We start from the raw sequence: 22,887 nt of genomic DNA, 5'->3' as shown, positions 1-22,887 counted from the left end.
GGTTTTGCAGTATCCTTCCCCTGGAGTGGGGAGAGAATGGGGATTTCACAGTATTCTTCCCCTGGAGTGGGGTGGGAATGGGGATTTTGCAGTATCCTTCCCCTGGAGTGAGGAGAGAATGGGGATTTCACAGTATTCTTCCCCTGGAGTTGGGAGAGAATGGGGATTTTGCAGTATCCTTCCCCTGGAGTGAGGAGAGAATGGGGATTTCACAGTATTCTTCCCCTGGAGTTGGGAGGGAATGGGGATTTTGCAGAATCCTTCCCCTGGAGTGGTGAGGGAATGGAGGTTTTGCAGTATCCTTCCCCTGGAGTGGGGAGAGAATGGGGATTTCACAGTATTCTTCCCCTGGAGTGGGGTGGGAATGGGGATTTTGCAGTATCCTTCCCCTGGAGTGAGGAGAGAATGGGGATTTCACAGTATCCTTCCCCTGGAGTGGGGTGGGAATGGGGATTTCGCAGTATCCTTCCCCTGGAGTGGGGAGGGAATGGGGATTGTACAGTATCCTTCCCCTGGAGTTGGGAGGGAATGGGGATTTTGCAGAATCCTTCCCCTGGAGTGGTGAGGGAATGGAGGTTTTGCAGTATCCTTCCCCTGGAGTGGGGAGAGAATGGGGATTTCACAGTATTCTTCCCCTGGAGTGGGGTGGGAATGGGGATTTTGCAGTATCCTTCCCCTGGAGTGAGGAGAGAATGGGGATTTCACAGTATTCTTCCCCTGGAGTTGGGAGAGAATGGGGATTTTGCAGTATTCTTCCCCTGGAGTGGGGTGGGAATGGGGATTTTGCAGTATCCTTCCCCTGGAGTGGGGAGAGAATGGGGATTTTGCAGCATCCTTCCCCTGGAGTGGGGTGGGAATGGGTGTACACCACTGGGTACAACACTTAATGATAGTCATAAGTACAAATAAGCAATCAGGAAACAATCAATATCAATATAAATCATAAGGATACAAGCAACAAAGTTACAGTCCTGCAATCATAAGTGGAAGGAGATGGGTGATAGGAACAATGAGAGGACTAATAGGAATAGTAATGCAGCCTTAGTGAATGGTTTGACAGTGGGGAGGGAATTATTTGTTTAGTAGAGTGATGGCGTTCGGGAAAAACCTGTTCTTGTGTCTAGTTATCTTGGTGTGCAGTGCTCTATAGCATTATTTTGAGGGTAGGAGTTGAAACAAAGTTGAAATTCGTCATTACAAATGGACTCTTTGTGAAAGCTGAGGGTGCTAATCAATTTGCTGATAAGTGAAGTGTACAGGACCCCAAGTAATTTTTTTTCCCCATTTGCGGTCAGGTTCTCACTAGACCTGAGAGGCTATCTCAGAAGAAGTTGGACACATGGAGGGTTTATTTGCTTTTTCTCTTGCAGTTATAGAAAGTCAGACCAAATGATCTTCATGGTCTCTTTCCAAAGCATCAGTAATCAATGCCTTAAAGACCTTAATCCAGCAATCCCCAATCTTTCCAGCTTGGCGGCCAGGCCATGTGCGTGTGTGTGAGAGAGAGAGAGAGAGAGAGAGGGGATGGTTCTGTGTAAGCAGCAGGCGTGCCCTCTGGTCAAACAAATGGAACTTCACGCTTGAGCATGAATGCACCCCAGTCGCGCAGGTGGAGCTGAGCGCATGCGCTCACCCACCACTTGGGTGTCCTGGATCCAAACGGCCCATAGCCCAGAGCTGGGCTGCAGCTCGGGGGTTGGGTATTCCTGCCTTGTTATATCATTCCTATCTCAAATAACTGTTGTGGGCCACCAGCAGAGCTGGCAGCTGATTCACACAGTGAGGAGGGTTGGGGAGGAAACTGGGCCAGTCCTGGAGTCTGGGGAAGGCTCTGATGAGGGCTCTGTGTCGGAGGCAGGGGGGGGGGCACATCTGTATGCCAGTTATCAGCTGCCATCAGAGTCAGACATCAGTGAGGCAGACGAACAGCTGGAGCCTCTTCCCAGTGTGCGCATGCGCAGAGTTGCCAGACAAAGGGAACAGCTAAGGAACAGGGATTGACTTGGGAGTAAGGCCACAGGAGGACAGTGAATGGCCCCTCCCAGAGGAAAAAAAAGAGGAGCGAAAGGGGAGTGGAGTTTGCAGGAGATAATTAGTTCGTTTAATTGACTCGAGACTCCTTGCCAAGTTTTGCAGATATCAGCCTGGCAGCTCTCCAAGCCAGATAAGGTCTGTGACCATAAATCCTCCCTTGAAAGACTTTGCTGGATGTGAATGAGCAGAATTCACAGTCAATTAATAAAAGGTTTTTTGTTGGGACCAGGAGTTTGCTTCATGCTCTTGGGAAGCCTCAGGCAGAACAAGAACTGTCTGCAGATCTCAACCTACAGCTGCAATATCCATCTGTAGTTAAAGTATTAAATTTCAGTATTTGGACACACAGGTTTTCAAACTTGGCACTAGAACTAGAGACCCTGGTTCAATTCTGCACTGATCAGGGGGCTCCGGGCCAATCATGTTGTCTCGGCCTAACCTACCACAGTTATCATGGGTTAACATGAGGAAAGATCCTTAAACTCGCTGAGAACAGTTACAAGCACATTCAACAATTAGATTGAAGGAGTGATTTCCCCAAAGTCTTGGCGAAAGGCGGAGGCATCTCCTTACCTCGTCGTCAGCCTTGATGGATCTTAGCTTCATCAAAAGCTGGAAGCGGAGGAGGTTGTTGGTGCCAATGGGCTGTAACTCCAGCAGTTTGCAAAGGATGACCAGCTGGGACCGCTCTAAGTGTTCCAGCGTCAGCTCATCCTCAAACAGCTTGGAAAACTGCACAATTTCCTGGGTGCTGGGTTGTTGGCCGCTATGTCGAACCTACACACGACAATAAATGTGGACTCCAGAATTAAAGGTAAAGGTTCCCCTTGCAGGGAAGGTACTCATCTCCGCTTCAAAGCCGAAGAGACAGCGCTGTCCGAAGATGTCCCCGTGGTCATGTGGCTGGCATGACTAAATGCCGAAGGCGCACGGAATGCTGTTACCGTCCCACCAAAGGTGGTCCCTATTTTTCTACTTGCATTTTTTACGTGCTTTCGAACTGCTAGGTTGGCAGAAGCTGGGACAAGTCACGGGAGCTCACTCCGTTACGCGGCGCTAGGGATTCGATCCGCCGAACTTTCTGATAGACAAGCTCAGCGTCTTATCCACTGAGCCACCACGTCCCTGATAGGGATCTGATCCTGGCTCATATATCTTCTAGGATAGGTTTTTGGACTTGCGTTACCCCCCAAATCAAACACCCGTCAATGACAATCCCAAAACTTCTATCTCACTTTCTTCAGCGTTTACATTTCTGGGTTTCTCAACCAGCCTGTTCCTCTCCTGTCTCCCAATTTGAGCCGTTCCTTAACTATATAACCCCCCCACCCCACCAGCAAATTTGCTTGCCAATAGAAGCCAAGAGCACTGTGATGTGGGCCAGCTGGCAGCAGGCCACATCCATTTTAACTACCCACATCAGCCTCCACAGAGCTCCCACATATGTTTGAGATATGCTAGGTCAGCAGAAGCTGGGACAAGTAACAGGAACTCACTCCGTTTACGTGGCGCTAGGGATTCGAACCGCCGACCTTTCTGATCGACAAGCTCAGCGTCGTAGCCACTGAGCCACCATGTCCCTTTCACTCCTGAATTAGGTCTCCCCAAACCCATCGCTAGTTTTCTTTATAATAATAAGGGGGCCCAAATTAAAGACTTTTCCCTCACAGAAAGAAAAGTTGGGTACAACCTTTTTTACCTCAATATAGCAAGCAAAATGTTTCTTGTCTGCCACTGATTTTAATGATACATATTTGGCAGTCTTTAATATTTCATATTTTTTGCAAGAAAAGGTGTGTGCAGAGACTTTGGAAGGCCGGCAGAGTGCTTCTGAAGACTTGGGAGGGCAAAAACAGCTCCAATTTTGTGATAAACGGGCCCATTTTTAGCTCGTTTTTGCCCGCCCCAGCCCCCAGGATCACTCTGCAGGCCTCCCAAGCCCTCTGCGCATACATTTTTGCGAAAAACGGGATGCATGGGACAGGGTTTTGGGAGGCCAAAAATGTTGTATTCAGTGTATAAGACACACCCAGATTTTCACGCTATGGGGGGGGGGGGGGAGAAGGTGCATCTTATATGAAAAATACGGTAAACAGTTCCATGTTATGAGAGACGTTTGAAGCTTATCAACCATTTTTCAAGGAAGCATAAAGCTCCAGGACTCCAGCTTTTCTATGCACTGAGGGACGCTTACCTTCTGAACATAGGAAGAGAACAGCTGGGTAGCTGTCCCTGTGCTGGCTTTGTTTCTTCGGGCTAACTCTGTGATTGTCTCCTGCAAGAATTTGGCTAGCTCCAACTTCGCACTCAGCTTCTTCCTCTGCTTTTCTTCCTTGGTGCAAAGAATAATGAGAAAGGTTAAGGGATTCTCTCACAGAGCAAACGAGCTCTACTTTGCCGTTCTTGGCAAAAAGAAAGCTCTATTTTCTTTTCACTGGACCACTTCACTGGGAATGAAGGGGGGGGGGGGAAGGATAATCTAAAGGGAGAGAGAGAAAAAAAAAGTATCAAAAAAGATAAAGGAAGAGCCGAAGAGCCAACAATGGCTTTTTAAAATATACTGCTACCTATTCTGCACTTCAAACCCATCCATGGACAGACGCAAACAGTAGAGCTTCAAGGCGATGTGTATTTTTATATTACCCCCTTCCCAAAAGCTTTAAAGGCATTTAAAACTCTTTCGAGTCCTCTTTGCAACAGTGGAAGTAGTCCTCAACTTACAACCAAAATTTCCGTTGCTAAGCAAGACAGTTAAGGGACTTCTGCCCCATTTTACAAACCTTTCTTGCCAGTTGTCGAGGGAATCTCTGCAGTTGTGAGATTGGCAACACGGTTGTTAAGCAAATTGCGCTTCTCCGTTGACTTGGCTTGTCAGACGTTTGCAAAAGGGGATCCCATCGCCCCTGGAGACACCGAAACCGTCATAAGTACATGCCAGTTGCCAAGCGTATCCATTTTGATTACGTGGCTACAGGGAGGCTGCGACAGTTGTAAGCGTGAAAAACAGCCATAAGCCACTTTGTCCAGTGCTGTTGTAACTTTGAATGGTCACGAAAGGAATTGGTTGTAAGTTGAGGACTACCTGCATATGCCAGTGTTGTCATATACTTCCTAGCTCTCCTGGAGGGTTCAGCATATGCCATTGGGGTACATTCTAATTCTCAATTATCTCTGGGATTTTAGAATAGGATAGGAAGAGAGAATAGAAAAGAGAATTTTTTATTGGCCAAGTGTGATTGGACACACAAGGAATTCGTCTCCCATGCATAAGCTCTCAGTATACATACCAACAACATTTACACAAGTGGTAAGTCATAGATCATAAATCAGAATAGACTAGAACAGAACAGAATGAATATGGAATGGAATGAGCTGGAAGGGACCTTGGAGGTCTTCTAGTCCAGCCCTCTGTTCAAGCAGGAGACCCTATACCATTTAGTATAGTTATAACCCTTGTCATTGTACAAAATAAATACAACAAAATTGGGTGCTATTTCAGGTAAGTGACTGTCCAGTCTCTTCTTAAAAACCTCCAGTGATGGTACGCCCACAATTTCTGGAGGCCAAACTCTTCCACTGGTTAATTGTCCTCCCTGTTAGGAAGTTTCTCCTTAATTCCGGGTTGCTTCTCTCTTTGATTGCCCAAATTGCTTCTCTCTTTGATTAGTTTCCATCCATTATTTCTTGTCCTGCCCTCTGGACGCTTTGGAGAACAGGTTGACCCCCTCCCTACCCCCTCTTCTTTGTGGCAGCCCCTCGTAAATCATAAACAAGTGGTAACTCAGAAGATACCAATAGGAGAAAGTAAGTAGGAAAAATGAGAAGAGAGAAGAATGTCTCAGGCAAATCTTTACAAATGGCACAGCAAGATCATTCTGCTGTATGCTACTCTCTTGACCGTGCCAGCCCATAACGCCTCTTCTATTAGTCCTTTCATTTCACGCTTCCGCCCTGCTGCCTGGGGGAGGGGGCATTATGATGTGCCTTGTATCCTCTCCATCTGAGCAGGAGAAAATTTCCATCAAACTTATTCAAGAGCTTTGTATCTCGGTGAGGGTTTGAACAAATATCATCCTAGGTTCTTGTCCTCCTCCACTTCTTGCGGAGATTAAATTTTCTACCCGGGTAGATTTATATTGTGCTGGAGGCAAAGGATTCCTAAGACATAGGCATCATGTCACAGCTTCGACACAAAGATTGAGGTTTGGGGTTTTTTCCCCCAAAATATTGACAAACTGACCTTTTTTGATTCCGTTTCAAAGGTCGAAGGCAACATCTCGGGAAAGAGTTTAAGAAATACAGGTAACAGGAATTCCATGAAAGGTACGATGATGAACACCAAGAAAGGAACGAGACGGAAAAGATCCGCTGATGTTCTCATCAGCTGCAGAAAAAGAAACACAAGCCAAAACATGAAGCTGTTCATACATTGCCCATAGGCGGCACACAGAGCCCTCTCTGCGGGCATTTCCGCCGTCGCCCCAGCCCAGCTCCACTGTGCATGCGCGCCTCCTGTCAGCCAGCTGGTCTTCGGATCTCTGCCGCGCATGCACGGGGGTCTTCCCCAATCTCCATAGTTTCCCCCCAGCGTGCTCTAGTTTTCTCCTGCATTCCTGCTGCCCGTGCCTTCCCCGATCTCCGCAGGTTCCACCCTCCGCAGGTGCATCTTCTGTGGCAGGAATGGAGGAGAAAGCCCAGGCATGCTGGGGAGAAACTGCAGAGATCGCGAGCCCCCACCTCCCGCACCTCATTTTGGGCCTGATAAACCTCCTGCACCAACCTGGAAGCCAAAACGGGGGGCGGGGTGCAGGGTGCATGCGCGGAGGGAGTGCTTGGGACACACCCGCGTGTTTTTTGCATGCACCTTGGGCACTCAGCACCAAAAAGGTTAACCATCGCTGCCCTAAGGCATGGGTAATCGTAAACATGTTTCAATAAGCCCCGATACTGGAATCATGGAACATTACTCAAACCAAATAAATAAATAAATAATAAATAAATATTTATTTCTTAGCCGCACCCTCTCCCGAAGGACTCGGGGCGGCGTACAATGAAACATATGAAATAAATATGTGGAGAAAACAAACATATAACAGAGACATATACCGAGACATACACAAATGTCAGGCCTGCAGTCATATTCCTTTTAGGATCTTTGGCCTGCCACTCTCTCTCTTTCTTTACTATGCTGTTTTATTAGTGGGGTAATTGGGAGGGGGAATAGTAAGGAGTAGAATTGTAGAATGTGTTGTTGTCAAAATAAAACATTCCTTTCTAGAAGCCCATGGTCATCCTTTGTCTCTGCACCTGACTGGAACTAGATGGGTGGTAATGCCAGCGTGGCAGTGGAAGATTGGACCATGTGATGGAATTATGGGTGTGGGGGCAAGATCATGAACTTTCAACTGGGTGGAATCCCCAGGGAAGCTTTTAGATTTGGGATTCCACAGTTTGTGCCAACAAGTCTGTCTTGTTAAATTGGAACTTTGAGGATAGCTCTGCCTTGGACTCTGATTTAATTCTGGGTGATATTTGGAAGGCTGACACCATAACTGAGTAAACCAAATAATGGCTTATGACCCTCCCTGAATCTCTCTCCTTTCCACTAAAAAGACCAGGGAGAAGCCTTGCTCCAAGAAAGCACTTTGTCAAATTAATTTCAGGGTGCCAACATTTCATATGCAGAAATGTTGGCCGCATCCCTGCTTGTTTTTAAGGAATAAGTCAAAACCGTTTTATCCAACAACTTTTCTGCTTTGTATGAGAAGGTGGGTTCAGGGTGCAGGTCTTACCATTATGTGCAACCGAACCTTTGGGGGGGAAGGCAAATATACGTGTGTCCCAGGGCAATGTTGCAGGATCCAACCTGGGTCCGTTACCGGGGGCCAGGGGTTTCATTCTCCGAGCTTTCGGACTCGTGCTGGAGCCTATCCTCTGGGAACGCCTCTCTAGCGGAGTGCTTGTTTTGGGTTATTCGATGCGTAGTATTTATGTGGTGCCTGGTTGTGTGTGGCTTTTTATTTGTTGATAGGGGTGTTGGTAACACAGTGGCTCAAGGGACGTGGTGGCTCAATGGCTAAGATGCTGAGCTTGTTGATCAGAAAGGTCGGCGGTTCGAATCCCTACCGCCATGTAACGTAATGAGCTCCCGTTACTTGTCCCAGCTTCTGCCAACCTAGCAGTTCGAAAGCAGGTTAAAAATGCAAGTAGAAAAATAGGAACCACCTTTGGTGGGAAGGTAACAGCGTTCCATGCGCCTTTGGTGTTTAGTCATGCCGGCCACATGACCACGGAGACGTCTTCGGACAGCGCTGGCTCTTCGGCTTTGAAACGGAGATGAGCACCGCCCCCTAGAGTCAGGAATGACTAACACAAATGTGCGAGGGGAACCTTTATCTAGGGGTGTTGATGGCAGGTTATTAAGTTGTTTGCTGTTGTTTGCTGCCAAGTCCTAAGTTCCTAAGTACCTCATAAGCTGGTGGTAAATCAGCACTCCTGTCGACCGACATCACACAACTGCACGCAACAAAGGAGGCACATCAATACTATGCATAGAATAGCCCAAAACACACGTTCCGCTAGAGAGAAGTTCCTGAAGATGGGCTCCAGCATGAGTCTGAAAGCCCGGAACGCTAAACCTGTGGTGCCGATGACCGACCCAGATTGGATCTTGAAACATTTGAAAGCTTATCACAGAGACACACACTCTCTTATACCATGCAGCAAGTCACATATAAAGCGGACACCTGAATTATCAACAAGTAAGGATTTAAAATTCACAGCTAGAAAACACTGGTAGTCCTTGAGATACGACCATAATTGAGTTTGGCAAGTATGGTTGTAAGTCGTTGAAAGCTATAAAGCAAGATGCCATGCAACTGGACCTGATTTTATGATCTTTTTCACAGCAGTCATTAAGCGAACACAGTCAGTAAGTGAACTCCCTGTCCTCTATGGAGTGAGTTTGGCCTGAGACCAGAAATAAATGTCAATTTCCAGCAAAAACCATCATAAATTGCAGTCACATGACTGCAGGCCAATGCAATTAGTTGTAAATATGAATTGCCAAATAGCCAAAATGTGGTGAAGTGACTGGAAGTGGAGATGACATCAGAACTTCAAAACCAGATTGTCAGTAGCTTTTCTTTGGGGGGGGGGGAGGGGTGTCCATTATAACTTTGACTGCAATTTGAGGACTGCTGGTACAGCACCAAGGAATCAGCATTCAGGTTGAGAAGCAACCTGTAACTTTGCTCCAGAATCCCAGGGGAAATTTTAGGGGAAACCGTCTTCCGGGCCTGATGCTCTAATCCAGCAATTGCTCTCATAGCAATAGCACTTAGGACTTATATACTGCTTCAGGATGCTTTACAGCCCTAAGTGGTTTACAGAGTCAGCATATCGTCCCCCAACAATCTGGGTCCTCATTTTACCCACCTCGGAAGGACGGAAGGCTGAGTCAAACTTGAGCCTGGTGAGATTCGAACTGCCAAACTGCAGGCAGCCAGCAGGCAGCAGACGTTTCCTTCCTTCCTTCCTTCCTTCCTTCCTTCCTTCCTTCCTTCCTTCCTTCCTTCCTTCCTTCTTTCCTTCCTTCCTTCCTTCCTTTCCACATAGCAATAGCACTTTACAGCCCTCTCTAATTGGTTTACAGAGTCAGCCTCTTGCCCCCAACAATCTGGGTCCTCATTTTACCCACCTCGGAAGGACGGAAGGCTGAGTCAACCTTGAGCCTGGTGAGATTCGAACTGCCAAACGGCAGGCAGCCGGCAGTCAGCAGACGTTTCCTTCCTTCCTTCCTTCCTTCCTTCCTTCCTTCCTTCCTTCCTTCCTTCCTTCCTTCCCACTTAGCAATAGCACTTTACAGCCCTCTCTAAGCAGTTTACAGAGCCAGCCTCTTGCCCCCAACAATCTGGGTCCTCATTTTACCCACCTTGGAAGGACGGAAGGCTGAATCAACCTTGAGCCTGGTGAGATTTGAACTGCCAAATTGCAGGCAGCCGGCAGGCAGCAGAAGTAGCCTGCAGGATTGCACTCTAACCACTGGGCCACTGTGGTTATGGGGGGAAATGAACAAGAATGTAGAAACAGCCAAAGCAAAATGCCTGCCTCTCCCTTATTCAGCCCATTGATCGACTGAGGGATTAAGTCACCTTATGTCAGATTTGTTTTGCTTCGTCCAGCGAATTAAGGATCCGCTGCTGAATGCCGTCCATTCAAGAGGAAGCAATCAGCCACGGGCAGGGGGCTAGTTTGCTGGCTGCGCCCCCAAAGCCAGCCAATGCTCACCCTTCGTCTCTCCCGCCTGGTGAGGATTTGCCCGTGCAACAGTCTCCAGACCATCCGAGCAGCGACTTTCGTGTCAATCCAAAGCAAGTGGAATCCATTGTAATAATGTCTCAGTTCGTCTACAATCCTCTGCCAGAGAGACCGCCTGGCAGTCCCTGCGGCTTTGTCTGGAAGGCCAGCTGGAGTGGGGTCGGTTTTTACAGTACTTGGCTCAGGGCGAGGTTTGTCCTGATGCCAATAAGCTGACGTGCGAAGCAGCCGCATCGGTCCGATGGGCAAGTGAGGCCAAGCGCTGCCCTGCGGTGAACTGGAGAGGAGCTGGTGGCTTTCGGAGTCCTTCGGGAACGTTCCATTGTGGTGGGAATCCAACAGTTGAGCCAGGGCAGCTGACGAGGAGAACAGGGAGCAACAGGAGTGTACGAGCAGGCATGAGCCTCTGGAAGAGAAAGAGTCTAAATCAAGGGGGGGTTCAGACCAATGTTCCCTCTAATTTTTTTTCAATGTGAGCAGAAAAGTATAGTGTTTGAGCGGCACATTTTCATGCCTGAGCACCTGAATTTTTTTCACAGATGTCACCTAAGACAACAACGAAATCAGTATTATTTGAAACTCAAAGTTACGTTTCTTCAAGGTACCCGCTTAATTCAAAGTGTTATATAATATCAGTATCACTTAACAATGCTCCTGCTTAGCAACCAAAATGTTGGCTCAGAAACTCTGGCATTTGAAGCACACGTCTTAAAGCTGTCAAGTTACAAGACCTTTGCACCCCTAACCCTTTAGAAAAAAAAGCCCCAGGGGTGTTCAAACTTGACAGCTTTTAAGACTTGTGGACTTTAACTCCCAGAATTCCTCCACCAGTCATGTTGCAGCGACGTCATCTGCGTGGATCTGCTCCATCTTCGGCTTTTTTCACTGGGGGCAGGGCTGCTGTTGAAGATGCCGACGAGCTGCTACCTCCTCCTCCAACAGCACCACCACGTTTGCACCTGAGCTCAGCGCCGCGTTACCCCTGCCCCCTCCTCCTCCACCGTGCTTTTGAGGAGCCATGAGGCTTTTTCCCCCCCTGCTTCCCCCCCCCCCGCCTTCCTACTGGCTCCTGCAGCCTCATGGCTCCTCAAAAGCACGGCGAAGGAGGAGGGGTCAGGGGTAACGCGGCGCTGAGCTCAGGTGCTCCGAGCGGAGGGGAGGCGCCACTGCCACGCGCGGGGATGACGGCTGGAGCTTTGCCGGCTTCAATTCAGCCGCAGCGCCGGGCGCCAAATCCGACAGTGCTGTTAGAGGAGGAGGAGGTGGCAGCAGTTCTTCCGGTGGCGGCGGGGGCTTTGGGGCTTCACAACTACCCTCAGTCGCTCCGTGCTCCTCAAAGCAAGTCCAGGGAAGTCCTTTGCGGGCAGCCCGTTCTAGCTGCCTGCAAAGGATCTCCCCAGCTTCCAGAGCCTGTGGCAGTAGAAATCACTGCGCAGCAGTTGAAAACTGCTGTGCGGTGTTTTCTTGCCACGTGCATGGCTGCGCAGCCGTGCACCTTAGAGGGAACATTTGTTCAGACTCGATTTCATGGAGGGCCACATCAGGGTTGTATTTGAGCTCGGGAGCGGGGCGTGGCCAGCTTGACGTCACTAGTGTCAGGGGTGCCTGTGGTGGCCCGCGGTGTCTCTGCCAGAGAAAACAGGCTCTCGAGCTCCGTTTTTGGCTGGGACAGCCTCCTGCAACCCTCTGCCAGTGAGGCATGTGGCCCTCCCGACCTCCGTTTTCGCTGGCAGAGGATTGCAAGAGGCTGTCCCAGCTGAAAATGGAGATTGGGAGCCCGTTTTCGCTGGGAAAGACACCGTGGACTGGTCCTTCGCTGTTTCCAGGGTGGCCCATGGGCCAGATCTAGCCCACGGGCCTTGAGTTTGACACCCCTGGTCTAAATCATTGCTGTAACCAAAGATTTGGGTTATGGCTCGTAAGAGATTCATCTCGCAAGGCGTTGATCAGGAGCCCTGATGTTTGAAATCCAGAGCGGTCTAGTAATGCCGCCAAAGACTAAGACTAAGATTTTATAGGTAGTCCTCGACATACGACTGCAACGAAGCCCAAAGTTTCTGTCACTAAGCAAAACATTTGTTAAGCGAGCTTTGTCCCATTTTACAATCTTTCTTGCCACAGTTCTTAAATGAATCACTGCAGTTGTTAAGTGAGTAATATGGTTGTTAAGTGAAACTGGCTGCCCCGTTGACTTTGCATGACAGATGGTTGCAAAGGGGGAAATCACGAGACCCCGGGACACTGCAACCGTCATAAATAAGAGTCAGTTGCCAAGTTGTCTGATCACATGGCCATGGGGATGCTGCAATGGTTGTTAAGTGTGAAAAAAGGTCATAAGTCACTTTTGCCAGTGCCGTTGTAACGCCAAACAGTCTGTCAGGGTCCAAGTAATAGATCCATAGCAAGCGAAACTCCGAGGCAGGCAGATTCCTCAAAGGATTGTTTTATTGCAAATGTCATATTGGCACATATCTGGTGAAAACCAACTCTAAAAGTTCCTGCGGTTTTCACCTAGTTAAAAGAGAAAGTTTTCCCACAACCCCAAACAATCAGTCACATGGTCTGGTCATCTGGAGACCTCACTCCTCCTTCCCCAGTCCAGGTGTGAGAATGTCCTTGGTTCTCAAGAGAAAGCATTTTGTTTTGGCTACGCAAACCCCTCTATCTCTAATCCCCCTGTTGTGGTGGCAGCAGAGTCGGACAGTGAGGAAGTTGGGGAAGAGCATGGGCCAGTCCTGGAGGCTGGGGGAGGCTCGGACGAGGGATCTGTGTTGGAGGCAGAGACGAGGCCGAGGCTGTCTGGCAGTGATCAGGTGCCTTTGGAGCTAGACAGCAGTGAGGCAGAGGAACAGCTGGAGCCTGTTCCCAGTGTGCACATGCACAGAGCTGCCAGAAGAAAAGAACAACTCAGAAACCAGGGTAGACCTGAGAGTAAAGTCACAGGTGGAAGGTGATTGGCCCCTCCCATAGGAAATAAAAGAGGAGTGGGCTTTTTGCAGGAAACAATTCGTTTAAGAGTCATTTCAGGAGCGTGAAGATCTGTCCGTGAATCTCAGAAACTCTGTGCCCGGTTTTCTTGGCACAGCACTGCGTTTGGAAAACATTAACATGGCAGCTTTCCAAGATAGATAAGGTCAGTGGTCATAAATATTCCTTTGAAAGACTGTTTGCCAGGCCTTGGCTGAATGTGAATGAGAGGAATTCACGTTAATTTAATAAAAGGGGTTTTGTCAGGACCAGGACTCTGCCTTGTGCTTTTTGGGGAAGCCTAGGTCTGAACACCCCACCTCCCTTTCTCTAAACTCCTGTGTGGCAACACTGAAGCTCCAATATGGCTCCGGTCAGTTCAGCTTCAGGATTGACGGTCACTAAACAGACTTGTCGAGGGCTACCTATATTCACAAAGGCATTATGACCTGCAGCTTCTATCATTAGAAGCATCGAAGTGTTTTCCAACCTTGGCAACTGTAAGATGTGTGGGCTTCAATTCCCAGAATGCCACAGCCAGCAAGGGAGTTGATCCCATCTTAAAAGTTACTAAGCTTGAGAATTACCCGGCTAAACTGATGTAGGATTGAAAACTGGGCGGTAGGGGAATGGGGTGGGGAAGGGAAGGGAAAACAAAGCAGTTAAGCAGATGTCGGTTACATGGGAGATATGCTAGGTTTAAGGACTGCATTTCGTAACCCCAGTCATAAGCTACTGTATTTACCAGGCTTGCAACTGGACACGAGTTATAATTTCTCAGCTCTGGATGACTGAGGAAATTATGGATTTTTTATTATTATTCAAACTAGACCATCTAACATAGGATCTTATGTTTATTTAGTCCAGATCCCATTTTTTTATATTTCACAAAAAGAAAAACTACATAGGTGAATGCAATTGGTGCATCCAATGGTGAACAAAAAGAATCCCGATATTGCTTTTTTTTCCCTATTAAACTGAAATCAATACAACTGTTTTACACTGTCTACGGAATGTTTAATACAAGGCCATGTCATTTTGACTGAAGCTGGTAATCAAATAAAAACCAATGGAGCCACAGCCCCCCCCTCCTTCATATCCCCTCCAACTGGGGACAGGGAGGAGGGAGCAATATTGAAAAGGCTCAGGTCACAAAAATAAATGTATTTGAAATACTATGACAATTGTTGATATACTAGAAAGTGGCAAAGACAGAGATGATTGAACATATGGCTGATAAAACAAGATTCTGTTTATGCTCATCTTTTATACGTTGTTTTTAACATCGTAAAAATTGTGAGATTGGGGGGGATTTCTACCACTAGCATGGGAGCTGCCAAAATTTTCTTTGTAACCCTTTTTACCTTTCCCTATAAATGTTCAAAAACCAATAAAATTCTTTATAAAAAAAATAAAAACCAATGAACTTCCTTCATGATAGAAAATTTATACTAACAACATCAATATTGTTTTGGGGATGACATTCAAAGATTTAAAATAATGATTTCATATATACCAAGATTTCATTTCTTACCTGGTCCTAGCTGCTGCAAGGAATATGTTACAGCTGTTGATAGCCATGCTTTGCCTGGGATCTATTTATTTCATCTGTGGTCGGATGAAATCTAATATACCAGTAAAAAATGTAGACATATGCCAGTTAAATAAAGAAATGATTTTGAAATGTTTCACTACAGGTACTGTCATCTAGGAAGTATTAGTAAATACAACTTCTATCCATTATAAATCTTCAGTCATACACATGGGATTAGGGTTCATTTCAGATGTATTATACACTATATTGCCAAAAGTATTTGCTCACAACTGCTTCTGATTATGTGGATGGGTGAGCGAATACTTTTGGCAATGTAGTGTATAACAAAAATGTATTCTTTATCTCAGTCACATTTATTTATTTATTCAATTTATACTGCCATCTATTTGCACATGGCCACTCAAGGAGGCTTACATACTATAAAACCTCATTTAAAACAATGAAACTAATAAAAAAGAATCAAATAAATTAATATAATAAAATCATTAAAAACTCCCAGTCCTCATTCTTGAAGCTTGTGTGGCAAAAATTACATACTACTAAATATATTACGTAAACATTCAGTAAATTCTTGTAATTAAGTACCCCAAAAGAAAATGAAATATGGATGTTTTGTATATGAGCCAAAAGCTGTTTAAGTAATTACTCTAAGCACATAGTTTTAATATTCTTATTACCACCATTTCCCCTTGTTACTAGATAAGAAAGTGGACAATTGCTTTTTTTCAGCATAAAATTCTACAGGCCCTTTTCTGTATTGTCAACTAAGACGTATATGGTGGTTTGAGTTTTGGGTTAGTAAAAGAAAACCTTAACCAATGATGATTTATTCAACATGCTATAATTAATGGAATACAAATCTAGCTACAATATTGAAAAGTGTGGATATCCTTTATATTAGCTCAGACCCTGTGAGGGGAAATGTTTAATAATAGAATTAGATTCATGAAGAATTGGATTCCAAGCGATGGAGTCCTGCTATATGGATCAAGTCTTCATTATGAAATATATAGAACTGGGACGCAAGTAAAGTAACCACTTATTTACTTAGACTTTATTGTCACTTCAAATCAGTGGTGGGTTGCAGGCGGTACGCCCCGGTACGGGCGTACTGGAGCATGCCCGGAGCACCGGATACCGTTCCGGTAGGGTGCTCCGGAGGGCCCACCCGCCTGCCCGAGCTCCTTACCGGTCTTTTAAGTCTTCTGCGCTTCTGCACACGGCGCCTACAGCACCTGTGCGATGCTCCGCTAAGCAGCTGGAGTGTTGTGGAGGCTCACGGAGGCACTAAGACGCATGCGCGCGTCCATGTGGACGCCGCTGGGCCCGTTCCAACGTACCGGTTGGAACAGGATCCAGAACCCTCCACTGCTTCAAATGTACACTAATTGACATACATTAAAATGAAATTTCATTGCATACAGTTCTCAAAGGTTTATCACCTCTGGTATACACTACATAAACATGACAGATAAATAAAATAAATAAATAAATAGATAATAAATAAAGCATACACCCACATATATTATGACAGAGAAACAACATAGTCTAATTCAGATGTATACATGTACATGGCGAGAAAAATGAATCTTGCAGATTTACCAGATGGATGGCATAGGGGACAATGCAGTTACAGAAATATTTATTATTTATTTATTAGCAAAATACTATAAGCATATTTATTAGCAACATAATATGAGAGTCGGTTTGGTGTAGCAGTTAGGCTACAAACTGAGAGGCTGTGAGCATTATCCCCCACCTTAAGACACAAAGCCAGCTGGGTGATGACCTTGGGCCAGTCCCCCTCTCCCTCTTCCCCTGGTCCTAGGAAGAACCAGCAATGGCAAACTACTTCTGACTTCTTGCTAAAAAAGAACTGCAGGGACCTGTCCAGGCAAGTTGCCAGGAGTAAACACTGTCCCAAGGGTGTAAAATCATCATCATCATCATCATCAAGCAGGTAACAGTGATACCCATTGTCATCAGGGCACTTGGTACCATGTCCAAGAATTTTACAAAACACATCAATAAATTGCAGCTTCCTGCAATAACACCAGTGGAACTGCAAAGAACTGTGCTACTTGGAACATCATATACTTTTAAGAAGATATTTGGTTGATATCTAGGACGCTGGCAGCAACCGATATCAACCATCAGTACCAGTATTTGTGATGCATTTTTGAATGTTCAGTTGGCAGAGTTTAATGTTCAATGAATAAAGTATATAATAATAACAGTACCACCTTAACAGTTCCTAGGTCCTTGGTTAGGACTCCAGCTGTTTAGCTACCAACCAGCCTCAAAGACTGTGAAGATTAACCAAATAATAATAATAATAATAATAATAATAATAATAATAATAATAATAAAAATAAATAAAAATAAAAATTGATACATTTTTAAATGTTCAGCTGACTGAGTTTCATGTAGTAGTAATAATAATAATATTAAATAAATTTAATGAATAAAGTATAATAATAATAATGCAAAAAAAAAACCCCACCACTCATGCTCACTCAATCTTGGCACCCCAAAACGTAGTTCCCCCAACTGCCAGTGGTCAAGCTCAATTTCCAAAGAAAAAACCTACCCACCCATATTGTTTTGGGTTTTTTAAATTGCTCCCCTATTTGCCTTTGGTGGCTTCTGGGGTGGGCTCCTCCTGTCCCACCCACCCAATTCCCAGCCTAGCCTGGAGTCCCCACAACTCCCATCACCATACGGACTACGATCATCCTTAAATAATGTTGTTGTTGTTGTTGTTGTTGTTGTTTTTCCAGATGGAATCAGCCAAGGTAAGCTTGGATCTACCAGCCGCAGTGCTCCTGTGCGTTACTTACAACCCCTTGTAAAGTGACAGTCATCCCCTCCCTCTCCCCCTGAGGACCTTCCCCCTCCCCTTTCTTCCCCAAGAGGGTCCTTCTCCAGTCCCCGAGGGTCCCCTTCACCTCTGGCCAGCCCCTCTCCCTCCTCCCTCGCTCCCTCACCTGCATCCACCCCCAACATCGGTGCCCATTTGCAACCCATCCGTCTATGCAACCTGTCCACCAGGTGTAACCTCTGTCCACCAGCTACCTCCATCCATGCACCCCAGCATCTACGTCCTACTTGTTTAGATGCACGTTGTAAACATTGCAAATGTGCTTGATTTTTTGTCTTTTTTTGGGTCCTCACCTGCTGCCCTCAGCTCAGCTTCCCCCGCCCCTCCCCCACCCCCGCCAACCGGGCCCCACGGCTCCTCCTGCTTCCAGGATGAAAGCCGGGGATTCCCGTCAGCCCCCGCGGCTCTCCGGAAGTGCAACCGATAAGCCGCTCTAGCCGGCGAGAGGCGCTCTCTCTCTCTCTCTCTCTCTCTCTCCCTCCCCCCCCCGCCCTTCTCTCTACGCGCCGATTGGGCCGCCCTGCTTTTGCTGGTAGCCAATAAAAGCGCAGGGGAGGAGAAAGGGGGCGGGGATTCGAGTTGGAGCGACAGGAGAGGGGCGGGGCGGTCCTTGAATGCTTTATTAAATGAAAGCTACATTGATATATAGAGAGAGGGGCTTTTTTTGCAGGACTTTTTTTGGGGGGGTGGGAGTAAAAAAATTAAATATTATCTCGAACGACCCTATGTGCACCTTTAAGACCTAAGTATTTGTTATGCATAGGCTTTCAAGCCTGCACTAGCATTGCACTAAGTCTAATTTCAGAGGCTTGGGTGCAGGCAGGGGGATGCCTATAGATACACCCAGCTCTTAAAAGGTAATTTACTTTTGCCAAGTAAAACTCTCTTTCACCTTCCGATTGGAGGCTGTTCTAACGACAGAGAGGTGAGTAGCGGCTTTGCAATGTCCCCCACCCCACCCGTTAATAACTGCAGGTCCCAGAGATGGGAATTCAGTTTAGACTGAACTCCCAAGTCAACCCAGCATCAACATTAAAATGCAGAAGTTTCTTCTTGTCCTTTGGCCAGACTGAGATTATTGTGGTCTCATCAATTCAACCTGTTGTGGGGTAGTCACTTAAGCTGAAGGGCCACCAACAACACTTTTTGCCTTTTGACTGGCTTTTAATAATAATAATAATAATAATAATAAATAATAATAATAATAATAATAAATAACTGGCTTTTGATAAATGCATTATGTTTATGCTTGTTCCAGTATGCTCAAAGTTAAAAGGTTTTTTTTATTTTAAAAAAACCTTGCCTGGTGTACTTTTTTTTTTTGACAGTTTCTCTAGTTTTTATTCCTAAAAGGCGATCAAATGTTCATACAACAATCCTTTTTTAACATTTAAAAAAGACTGCTTTAAGCTTGGCAGCTATTATGCTAATGCAGAATAAAGGCAGACAGACTCTACACCATTTCCAAAATTTGTACAGCTTTTCATTAATATTGCCTCGGTTCAGGCCTCCTTGAGTGATGTACTTGAGAGAGAATGGCCAACCAACCAACAAGGAGATATAGAGGTTCAACTGATTATTATCTGATCTGGGAAGCATTTTACCTGTGGTTAGAGAATAAAAAAAGGGAAATTGGAAATAAAGGAAGAAGACAACAAGAAGAATAGCAAATACATTAAGATAGAGATAAGAGTAAAATGGCAACTGGTAACATGAGTATGATGAGGCTAATGTTATTATTGTATTTTTATTTGAAGGTATGTTATGAAGGAAATGAAAAGTGACACGTGGTATAATTAATTGTTCAATGTATATTATTTGTGGAATGATGTAGCACAGAAATATTTGTACCCAGACGACACACTGCTTAAGGAGAGATGAAGTGTTTATGTTTTTTTAAAATTGTAAATAAATAAATAAATAAATAAATAAAACTTTAAAAAGGGAAGGGGGGGATACAGAGATTCAACTGTGTTTAGGAGTCATACTTTAGGAGGAATAGAGCCAAGGTTGATAGAAGATAAAACGGAGGAATATGGAGTGTCCCTATTTTATTTTTTTAAAATTTCTACTTACTAGAAGCAGCGCCAACACTCTCAGCCTTGCCCCTCAGTATCTTTTCTTCTGCTTTGGCCAATGGACTGCTCCTGGATTTTGATCCAAACTGGCCTTACCAGAATAACAGAGTTGGAAGGGACTTTGGAGGTCTCCTAATCCAAGTCCACTGCTCAAGGAGAAGGTCCTATAGCAGTGGTCACCAACTGGTGGTTCGTGGACCACTGGTGGTCTGTGAGAAAATTTTGGTGGCAGTTGGTGTTTGCCAGACTAGCTAATAGGAGCAGGGCAGGTGGTCTTGGAGCTGAGATATTTGCCAGATTGCCCTCCTTGACTAGAATTATCCTGGCTCACGTGGGTATGAAAAATTGGTTGTGGTTGTTGCTTCTGAGAAGTCGTTGTCTTTCTGTCCCCTGTGCTCTGCAGAGGCAAAGTTTGCCCCAAATTACTTTCCAGAGAATGATGAAAAAACTCTTTTAATTAGCAGATTGATGCTCCCGTTAGATTGATTCCTTTGTATGTGCCTCCAGATGCTTTTTTTCCTGGCTGTGGTTGGTTTTACTAATGGCCATGTGTCAGTGGTGGGTTCCTCCCGGATCGCACCGGATCGCGCACGCTCCCTTTCAGCGCTCCACCTGGCTCGCGCGCTCCCTTTCAGCGCTCCACCTGGCTTGCGCGCTCCCTTTCAGCGCTCCACCTGGCTTGCGCGCTCCCTTTCAGCGCTCCACCTGGCCTCGTGCTCCCTTCCGGCGCTGAAACCGGAAGTACAGTTTTGCCCGGCCCTGGCGAAGCAATGACGCCTGTCTGCGCTCCACCAGCTCGGCTGGGAACGGAGATGTTTCCTCAGCGGAGCGGAGCGCCTGAAAAGTCTCCGCTCCGCTGAGGAAACATCTCCGTTCCCAGCCGAGCTGGTGGAGCGCAGACAGGCGTCATTGCTTCGCCAGGGGCGGGGCAAGACTGTACTTCCGGTTTCAGCGCCGGAAGGGAGCGCGAGGCCAGGTGGAGCGCTGAAAGGGAGCGCGCAAGCCAGGTGGAGCGCTGAAAGGGAGCGCGCGCGATCCGGTGCGATCCAGCAGGAACCCACCACTGCCATGTGTGCTCTGGATTGTTGTCAGTTGTGTTGCACACTGCTGAGAGTTTTTTGACTGTGGCAGTGATAAAAGTGTAAGAAAGAAACAAACAATGATATAAAGCAGCGGTCACCAACTGGTGATCTGTGGACCACTGATGGTCCACGAGAAAATGTTGGTGGTCCGTGGAAAAATTATTTGCATTTTTTCTTTGCACTAAATCAGGGCTCCTCAAACTACGGCCCCTAGGACGGATACGTGCAATGAACGTTTGCGTTACTGCAGAGGGTCTCCCCCTTTGGGGTCTTTTTGTGCGGGTCGGAGGGGGGCAGAAATTCCGACTTGGGGTCTACTTTGGCCTTTTGGTGGGTGGCTTTGGGCAAAGGCTGGAGGGAAGCGTCACAGGTGGCTAAGAGCCGGAGGGCCTCGTTCCAGTGGGACTGCATCATGGCCTGGAACTGGCTGACCATCTCAGCCCGCTGAGTCTCCAGGTGCCAATACCTGGCCTTGCACTCCTGCAGGTCTTCCCTCTGCTTGGAAAGCCTATGCTCGTAGTCCTCAGTGAGGTGCTTCGGCTGAGCCTCCTTCTCGGTCAGATCCAATTTGAACTGAACTGTTTTGCCAACTCTTTCTCCTGGTGGCTGCTTAGCTCCAACAACTGCTTCCTGTTGGGACCCTAAGGAGCCTGGGCAGGCAGGCAAGGAGTGACTGGGAGGGGAGGGGTGATAGAGGTTGGCGAGGTGCCCCTCAATGTGAGTTACATTGAGTTGGCCATGCCCAACCAGTCACATGATCACCTAGCCATGCCCATTCAGCCGGTCATTAGGCAGATCATATTAGTGGTCTGTGGGATTTAAAATTATGAATTTAATGGTCCCTGAGGTCCGAAAGGTTGGTGACACCTGTTATAAAAAAGCTTCACCAGTACTGTCAATCATTTCCTGACTTTCCATTGCTAACACGGCTGTTTTTGACCCAGGAATGTAGTTTTGGCTAGAATTAGAGCTCTGACTAGGTTAAACATGTTGTGGGAATCGGTGTTTTTTTTTTCCCCCTTCTGTCTTGCGCACTTTTATTAATTTGTTTTTGCTGCAAGAGGTTAACACAATTTTGCAATTTGCCTTGAAACAATGCTCGGCATTTACAGGGAAGGGAGATGGCACGGTCTTGTCTCTAGAGGGGAGTATAATGCCCTTTGACGCGGTGATTCTCCCATTTCTTTGACGTGGTACAGTGTAAGTTGCCTTGGAGATCTTGGAAAGAAAATTAGAGTGTGCAGCTCGCCTTCCAGCTAGGTCAGTCAAACTCTGGGTTTGTTGTTAGCCCCAGATTGCAAGCTACAGATTCAATCAGGTATTCCACTCTGCCAGTGATGGTTAAACCTTTTAGGCACCAAGTGCCAAAACTGGAGTGTGCACACCGGAAGCCGGAAGTCCAGTTGCTGACAGCACGCGTGCCCTGTCCAGTATGTGTGCCTATGCTTCGCCATCATTACACTATGCCGTCTCCCAAGTTATGCCATTCCTGCAAAAATAGGAATGTGGGCAAAGAGTTGGATTCTGCAATCAGGATATAATTGCAGTGATAACTGAGAAAGGCTGAGACAGACAGGAGAGATTTGCCTATGATTAACCAAAATGGGAGTTTACTCGGTGAATTAGGTTTTGAGCAGTGACGTGCAGTGAGGTTTATGGCTGGTGAGGCTGGTGACGTCATCAGGAAGGCGGGGAATGGGACCACGTGTGCTGGAGGCTCAGGCTGCCTCAGCCTCCAGCACACGTGATCCCATTCCCCGCCTTCCTGAGCGCGCTCCGCCGGCTCGTGCTCCGCAGTCCTCGAAAGCGACTGGGGAACGACAAGAACCTTCCTGCCTCTGCTGGACTTTGCGCACTCCTCGCGACTGCAATATGCTCGCGAAATCCAGCAGAGGCAGGAAGGTTCTCGTCATTCCCCAGTCGCTTTTGTGTCTTCGTCATCTGGAAGCGCCGACAACATTTCTGCCTCCG

The 22,887-nt window shown here is 46.7% G+C and overlaps 2 protein-coding genes across 2 annotated transcripts in view; one reads left to right on the top strand and one right to left on the bottom strand.

Moving 5' to 3' along the window:
- Positions 1 to 18,095, bottom strand: part of LETM2 (leucine zipper and EF-hand containing transmembrane protein 2) — a 30,897-nt gene extending 12,802 nt beyond the window's left edge. Inside the window, exons 1-6 of the mRNA XM_081960796.1 lie at positions 18,050 to 18,095; positions 14,855 to 14,945; positions 10,324 to 10,759; positions 6,275 to 6,418; positions 4,229 to 4,366; positions 2,608 to 2,811 (exon numbers count right to left, since the gene is read on the bottom strand). Of these exons, the coding sequence (XP_081816922.1) occupies positions 2,608 to 2,811; positions 4,229 to 4,366; positions 6,275 to 6,418; positions 10,324 to 10,759; positions 14,855 to 14,901 (969 nt within the window). The 5' untranslated portion in view covers positions 14,902 to 14,945; positions 18,050 to 18,095. The remainder of the gene's footprint in view (positions 1 to 2,607; positions 2,812 to 4,228; positions 4,367 to 6,274; positions 6,419 to 10,323; positions 10,760 to 14,854; positions 14,946 to 18,049) is intronic.
- Positions 18,096 to 18,438: 343 nt separating this feature from the next.
- Positions 18,439 to 22,887, top strand: part of NSD3 (nuclear receptor binding SET domain protein 3) — a gene marked incomplete at its 3' end in the record, with an annotated part of 129,422 nt that continues 124,973 nt past the window's right edge. The window contains exon 1 of the mRNA XM_081960728.1: positions 18,439 to 18,681. The remainder of the gene's footprint in view (positions 18,682 to 22,887) is intronic.

Source organism: Natrix helvetica (assembly GCF_964273705.1).
Source record: "Natrix helvetica genome assembly, chromosome: 8".
Classification (NCBI taxonomy): Eukaryota; Metazoa; Chordata; class Lepidosauria; order Squamata; family Natricidae; genus Natrix; species Natrix helvetica.
This window is presented reverse-complemented; position numbering and strand designations above follow the sequence as displayed.